We start from the raw sequence: 7,610 nt of genomic DNA on the forward strand, positions 1-7,610 counted from the left end.
GCAGCCATTTCCTTAATATGGTAAGTTTGTGGGACCAACTCCTAACCAATAATAATAATAATAGTAATTGTGGATTATACATTTGGATATCTCTTATAAAAACAGAACATCTATAGAGCTCAACAGTTCTGAAACCTGAGCAGAAGTAAAGACGGATTTAACATTTGAATCAATAACAATGTTGGCTGCCTCTTTTTGCTGCACCTCCTTGAAACATTACAATATAAACATCCCCACCAACTGTTCAAAGTAACACATTGCACTGTATGGTCTATATTTAAGAAGTGCGTCCACCACTCCACCAGGGGGCAGTAATTCCCACACAAAGCTGAAGAACAGTGGCGCTGCGGCGGAACTTCCTCTTTCTTCTGCGGCCTCAGAGGTATGGGAGCGATTTTACCTCACACGAAACCATTATGAACTGAATCTGTGTAAAACTATCGCCATCCTGCATATTTGGATGTTTGTGTAGCATTAGACAATTAAATATGCGTTTAATGTATTTAAATAGTGCTGTATGGGAAGCGCTGACTGTTAAAAAGTGACACTGTGGAAGCCGGTTGGATCAAACACCTCAGCGCGGCCATGTTCTCCACGATAAAACTCACATATGCGTACAAATGATGTGTTGCGGTGGCTTTTCTTATTTTGTAAACGTATTTATTTGTAGCGTGAAACGTTAATCTTAAACACGATATCGGCATTTACACGCTATGTTTGCTTTCATGACTGAAGCTAATGCTAAGCTAGCTTGACTTGGCGTGTAATTCCCTGTGTAATAATTTTGTCTTCTTCAACAGACTATCTGAAAATGGTCCGCTACTCGCTTGACCCCGAGAACCCGACAAAGTGTGAGTACTCATGTGTATGGATTTGGTATAATGTTATGTATCTGTGATGACTACTTAGGACACCTTTGGAACTCTGATGAAAATATAACAAATGGACTGAGATGCCCTACTGACAGTAACGACACGTGTGGTATTTTAAGGCACATTTTCATAGTTTCTTTCCCTTCCAGCTTGCAAGGCGAGGGGTTCCAATCTGCGGGTTCATTTTAAGGTATGTTTGTGTGTTTTGTGTGTGTGAACTCTTGTCTCCCTAACCTACAGCTGTAAGATGCATCGGCATTGCTATTGTCAAATGGCAAATGCTGCAATTATTTAAATAACAATTCCTGTCTAAGTAATCCCTCAGTCGTCCTGGTCTGATCCATAGAAAAAGACGAAGTTTAAATCTGTCAACTGGACAAATTGTTAAAGTGAAGACGTTTCTCTGCTCATCCAAGCTGCTTCTTCTTTATCTTTAGATTCATCTTTAGAACTACGGGTCTACGTCAAACTGGCAAGACAGCTGGAAAATATTGCCAAGAAATTAGCTTAGAATAAGAATCACTTATGGTTTATCCTCAGATCAGAACTGAAGAAGCGGCTTGGATGAGCAGCGAAATGGCTTCATTCTTACAATTTGTCCACTTGACAGATTTAAAACTGGTAATCTGGTAATTTAGACCTCAATCATGCTTTGAAGTACTTGAGTTTATATTTTCTCCAATGTTGATGTTCCTGGTTGTTAATTTAAACTTTAAACAGAATTTTATAATTGCCAGACATCAAATTGCAGTTGGATTTTTTTTAATGAACAGTACTTATAATTGGAGATAGTATGGTAAATCAAAACTAGATCTATTCAACCTGTGCTTTACATTTGCCTTACCTACTTTGCAAATTAACCTAGTTTCATTTCTGTCTTTTCCTCAGAACACTCGTGAGACAGCCCAGGCCATCAAGGGCATGCACATCCGTAAGGCCAACAAATATCTACGTGATGTGGTTGTTAAGCATCAGTGTGTCCCATTCCGCCGCTACAATGGTGGTGTAGGAAGGTGTGCTCAGGTATGTACATGTAAATTAAGTGAAGAATTAACACGCTGCAATGATGACCATCTTAGGACACCTTTGGATTAAAGATGAAACTAAACTTTATTGGCTGAGCAGCTATTTTAAGACCATTCTAAGTATTTGTGCAAAACTTTGAATCACTTTTTTGTTTTAAAATAGGCCAAGCAGTTTGGTTGGACCCAGGGACGTTGGCCTAAAAAAAGTGCAGAGTTTCTCCTTCACATGTTAAAAAACGCCGAGAGCAATGCTGAACTCAAGGTATGGTTTGTTGGGGCTGTCAAGTAAAGGGCCACAGCTTAAATTTGGGTTTACCAAAGTCATGCATTTTTATTTCAATTATGGAACGCACAAGTGACTCCACTCAGCCTCTGAAGTTGCTGACTGAAAATCACCCTAGTAATAACCAAATTTGTTAATGTTGATATGCAACACAATTACTAGAATGATGAATAAACTCCTCTTACAAAGGCGCACTTGTATTGGTTTGCTTGCAAGTGCGTAAGAACCAGAGGAACAGAAAAATGACTGGCTTTTTAAATTTACTGTCTGTAAAAGCAGATGGTTGATGGGTCATTCAGACATTAAACATCAAAGATACCTTTTTATCTTAGGTTCATCTTTTTATTATAAAGGTAGCTTATATTGAAAAATTATGATTACAACTGAACCAGAATGGCAAATGCCCTAAAAGCCACTGCAGTTAATAATTTTTTCCCCTCAATATACAGGCAAACATGCCTACAGAAACCTTCTGTATTTACATAAAAGCAGATGCTGGTGTTTAGTGTTATAATCATGGACTGCTCTGTTAATTTCAAATTGGATTTGATTTTGAAATGTGGACATTTGGCTTGAACTGTACCTGACGTACAATGTTGTAACAAAGAATAACGTTAGAAGTAAATATTAATTTTTACTAACTTGCTGTAAATGAAGCTGGGTTACTGGTTTTCCACATTTGAAGGAAGAAGTGCTTAAATTGATGTAGCCAATTAGTGCAGCTTTTGCTTCCAGTTTAAGAAATAAAAGTATATGCTACACACAGTAGTCTCATTTTACAAAGTGCTGCTTTTACAATATACACTAAAAATAAGTTTGGTACCCCAGCTTTAAGATAAATCCTCCACACGCTTCTTTTAATGTTCATGAACAATGTAATTAAATGATATATGGCATTGTGGCCCTTTTTCTGCAGGGTTTGGATGTGGATTCTTTGGTCATTGAACACATTCAAGTCAACAAGGCCCCTAAGATGAGGAGACGCACCTACCGCGCCCATGGACGCATCAACCCTTATATGAGCTCTCCCTGCCACATTGAGATGATCCTCACTGAGAAGGAGCAGATCGTCCCTAAACCAGAGGAGGAGGTGGCCCAAAAGAAAAAGGTAAGTGTCTGTCTATATAAATTTGGTTGCTCAAGTTGCGGTGATGACTTCTTAGGACACCTTTGGATGACCCATGAAAATAAACACTAGTAAGCTGAGCAACTAAATGTATTCAGAAGGTGACATGCCAAGTGTAATTATAAGAAATTACATTGTTTTTCCTTCTTTTCCCCAGGTCTCTCAGAAGAAGCTGAAGAAGCAGAAACTCATGGCACGGGAGTAGATTTCAGTAATAAAACAGAAGAAAAAAACTTAAATTTTGCCTCTTTATTTTGCCACAAAAATCCATAATAACTTGGTGTTTATATTTGTTGCATTGAATAAATCTACATCATGAGTAGTCATGTGGCCAGTGGTGAAAGTTGAGTTTTTTTTAACAGTTTACATTTGCCCTGGGTAGGACAGAAAGTGCATTTGAGGTAAGATGATTTAAAATAATCATACTGTGTTGTGATAAACTTAAGCTTTTTAGGATTTAGAGAGTGATTGCAATTTTTATTCAGTTTGAAAAATTGATTTACTTATCTTGAAATTTGGTACAATTCCTTTAGTGTATAGCAAAAGGAGTGTTTGTGGTTTATAAACTTCTATAAAAGTGTATAGACCTAATTTGTTTGGAGAAGGAAGAAACTAATGCTGAGAAGTAGGTGAAGTTGTTTGTAGAAAATGAATATCCTACAAATGATGTGCCTAAGTGTAGGTTTCAACTGAATGTGACTTCAAACACTTAAAAACCACCGATACTCAAAGGTTATGTTTCCAGTCACCCATCGCCACTTTCTACCAGTTCACCACTAGATGTCGCTGGTGGTGTGTGGTTGATGTAGAAAGGCAAGTCTTTGAGGCCTTGGATTTGTGTGAGTTATTAAACAGTTCGTCATTCAAGTCATAAACGCCATGTACCTACAATAGGTCTATGCCATATACTCTGATGACAATCTTTAAATCTAACGAGTGTCTTTATGCAGTTTCTGCTAGAGCCGCACCTGTGCTGAGAATATTTAGATGTGTGGAAAAATATTGTCTAATGTCCTCCAGTAGATTTCTAGGCCACTATTTGAAGCCTGTATCATAAGAGCTGCACGGGTGAGGTATGTTAAAAGATTAAAATATACATATATATAACTCTGGGCGCATCAGGCTAGAACATGATTAATATAAATGGCTATATTGGCTCATTGATGTTGTTTACTTTAAATGTAGACAAATGCCAACGGAACATGTGGCCTACTTTTCGCCTTAAAATGAAAATGATCATGTTTAGCCTTATAGTTTACCTATCAAGTTCATTTTGAGTAAAACTGATTGCTGTCACTGGTGAGTCGTTTTATTGTACGTCCAGCAAATCAGAGCCGGGCTGAGGAGCCAATGGGGCCCCGGCTCTAAATCCACTCGTCCCACGTCACAGGCGGGTCACCCAATCCGGACACAAACATCCAGCTCCCCGCTCTCCCCTCTCAAACTTTTGACTTTTCAGCTAATACACACTAGAAATAGATGATAATGTTTTATTATCTCAAACAACTCCTTGAGCACAACAGAGAAAGTGGCTTTTTATTGTCCACTATTGGGCAAACCTGTCCGAGGTGAAGAAAACACAAGAGCAGCGTGGAATATACGGATACAGCAGAAAGGCTCTTTTTATTTTTCCAGTGTCTTCAGAGATGTTACATAAGTGTGTGCGTGCTTTTTACCCTATTTTATTTTTTGCGAATCCTCGTTGTGATGGACATTTAATGTGACTTGTGACTTTAGTTTAGTTTTGCGCGGGCCGTGTCACACAGCTGAGGCGCACAGTGGATCTTTGGGACAGGCTCGTGCACATTCACTGTTGTAATGTTAGCCGTGGGTCCGATGGACGGGTCCCGACAGAGCGCCTTTCTCCTCAGCACCCCTCCTTTGGCCGCTCTGCACAGTATGACCGAGATGAAGACCCCCTTGTACCCGGCGTACCCCCTGTCCTCCAGTGGCCCCAACTCTTCCACTTCACCGGCTACCACTTCTCCCAACCCGGGAGGCATGGCCGTGTCCTCCCCCGGGATCAAATCCTCCACCGGACTGTCCTCCGGACTGGGCTCTCCGCAGCAGTGTTCGTCGGCGACCCCTCACGGGATAAATGACATCCTAAACCGTCCCTCCACGTCTTCTTCCACGGGCTCATCCGCCGTGGGCTCCTCCACAGCGGGCATTCTGTCAGGACTGCCCCGGTTCAGCAGCTTAAGCCCCCCGCCGCCTCCTGGACTATACTTCAGCCCCAGCGCTGCCGCGGTGGCCGTGGCCCGGTACCCCAAACCCCTGGCGGACCTCCCGGGGAGGACGCCTATCTTTTGGCCAGGGGTGATGCAGAGCCCCCACTGGAGGGACGCCAGATTCGCCTGTTCACCCCGTAAGTGTGTAACCAACACAGACAACTTTATTTTTATTTGAAGTTAATAAATACAGATATAATAGACACACAGCCGAGCTAAATACAGATGATGTGAGGCCTGTAACATGTGTTTAATCCTGTGGCAGATTGATTAAATATGACCTATTTTGTTCCACATTTCAGATCAGAACTCGGTGTTGCTCGACAAAGACGGTAAAAGGAAACATACGAGGCCAACATTTTCGGGACAACAGATTTTCGCTTTGGAAAAGACTTTTGAACAAACCAAATACTTAGCGGGGCCGGAGCGCGCGCGGCTCGCGTACTCTTTAGGAATGACGGAGAGTCAAGTCAAAGTGAGTTCAATTTAACAGATTAACATATGGCCTGGATCAGAGATCTGAATTACACATAAGATATTTACTATAATAATAACAACACACCTACAATAATTGCAAAAAATACAAAAATAAATAGAATATTTTGCAGACTCACATTATTTAGTGTTTGACTGCACTGCTCTTTTCCAGTTCTCTGTTTATTACATAATTACTAATTTAACAACTCGGATGGCAGTCCAGACAAAGTGCCTGGGTTGTTGAAAACACACTGGGCATAGGCCTAGTTTTCTGTACCGGATTTTTCATTGCTCCTTTTTTGTGTCGCAGGTTTGGTTTCAGAACAGAAGGACTAAATGGAGGAAAAAACATGCTGCTGAGATGGCCACGGCCAAAAAGAAGCAGGACTCAGAGACAGAGAGGCTGAAAGGCACCTCGGACAACGAAGACGACGACGATGACTACAACAGACCACTGGACCCGAACTCAGACGACGAGAAGATCACGCAGCTGCTGAAAAAACACAAACCCTGCGCGTCGCTGTTAATTCACACGTCTGAAAATGACAGCTCTTAATTGACTGTTTTGGGTGAAAGACTCTGGAGCGCGGACCATGCACAGTTCAAGCTGTAGTTTTGCACTGTGCCACACGCCTGTCCTTTAACTCCAAAAGAAGAAACAAGAGCGTTTTCTGTTAGGACAGACGCGTTTTAACGCAGTGATGGAATGAACACTTGTAAATATAACCGTGAGTTGTATCCCATAGAAATGATCATCATTTTGTGTTTTGTACAAAGCGCTCTGAGTGAATCAAGTATTCAGACGCAGTTTCATGGTGAACAGAGTGGACTATGGCATTTGTCTAGCTGACACAACAACCTTTCTTTTTTGAATAATAACTTCCTGTGGTTAAAATATGAACGTTGTGATATTCGCTCCTTGTTTATCCTCCATGGCCACACTCCACTCAGATTTGAATCTAATTACTTTGTTAACAAGGACTGAACTGCACAGCTCTGACAGATAAATGTAATGCACTTTTATTTAATAATAATTATAATAATTAAAAAAATAGTAATAAAATTCTGCTGGCGTTGTTGTCATTGGCTTTGAGCAAAGCAACTATTTAAGGCCCTTTGTGACAGATGCGTGATGATGTATTATTTAATGTTATTGTTTAGGCCTGATGCATAAGAGACCGCGCCATAGGCAGATCCAACACACGCAGGTCTTCAGATGACTTTCTCTGAGTGTGAGGCATGCACCTGTCCTGTCTAAAACAAGAGAAAGTAGAGGACTAAAACCTGCTGATGCTCGGTGCGTTTGGCTGCAGCGGGTTCTTCCTCTGTCCGGCAGATTTTATTTAACACGTGGATCTCTGGATCCCCGGGAAATCTATGAACCATTATTTAAAAACAAAACAACAACAACAACAATCAAACACGAGAAAATCTGAATCCGGTAACTATATCTGGTAAGTTATTATTTAGGACAGAGGAATTTGGATGTTTCAAGTGGCCGGAGCATAAAGGCCTTTTCACATTTGTTTTATTTTCCGGTGACATATATTTAGTATAGGATATTATTATTTAAATATTATTAATTGTGCTATTAAT

At 40.6% G+C, this 7,610-nt stretch overlaps 2 protein-coding genes and 3 non-coding genes across 5 annotated transcripts; all 5 read left to right on the forward strand.

The window, feature by feature from the left end:
- Positions 1 to 309: 309 nt before the first annotated feature.
- On the forward strand, positions 310 to 3,557 carry rpl17 (ribosomal protein L17). Its single transcript, XM_033989706.2, has 7 exons — positions 310 to 382; positions 801 to 851; positions 1,022 to 1,062; positions 1,761 to 1,895; positions 2,061 to 2,159; positions 3,097 to 3,288; positions 3,464 to 3,557. Exons 2-7 carry the CDS (start codon positions 812 to 814, stop codon positions 3,509 to 3,511), a joined length of 555 nt encoding a protein of 184 aa, XP_033845597.1. The 5' UTR covers positions 310 to 382; positions 801 to 811; the 3' UTR covers positions 3,512 to 3,557.
- Positions 890 to 956, forward strand: LOC117392345 (small nucleolar RNA SNORD58). Its single transcript, XR_004543046.1, has one exon. It is a non-coding gene; the product is annotated as a small nucleolar RNA SNORD58 (small nucleolar RNA).
- LOC117392343 (small nucleolar RNA SNORD58) lies at positions 1,931 to 1,998 on the forward strand. Its single transcript, XR_004543044.1, has one exon. It is a non-coding gene; the product is annotated as a small nucleolar RNA SNORD58 (small nucleolar RNA).
- On the forward strand, positions 3,324 to 3,391 carry LOC117392344 (small nucleolar RNA SNORD58). Its single transcript, XR_004543045.1, has one exon. It is a non-coding gene; the product is annotated as a small nucleolar RNA SNORD58 (small nucleolar RNA).
- A 1,567-nt stretch (positions 3,558 to 5,124) lies between the features above and the next one.
- nkx6.1 (NK6 homeobox 1) lies at positions 5,125 to 6,593 on the forward strand. The gene is made up of 3 exons (XM_033989707.2): positions 5,125 to 5,674; positions 5,840 to 6,012; positions 6,325 to 6,593. The coding sequence occupies exons 1-3, from the start codon at positions 5,125 to 5,127 to the stop codon at positions 6,568 to 6,570; spliced, it is 969 nt and encodes a 322-aa protein (XP_033845598.1). The 3' UTR covers positions 6,571 to 6,593.
- Positions 6,594 to 7,610: the final 1,017 nt, after the last annotated feature.

Source organism: Periophthalmus magnuspinnatus, chromosome 23, assembly GCF_009829125.3.
Source record: "Periophthalmus magnuspinnatus isolate fPerMag1 chromosome 23, fPerMag1.2.pri, whole genome shotgun sequence".
Lineage (NCBI taxonomy): Eukaryota > Metazoa > Chordata > Actinopteri > Gobiiformes > Gobiidae > Periophthalmus > Periophthalmus magnuspinnatus.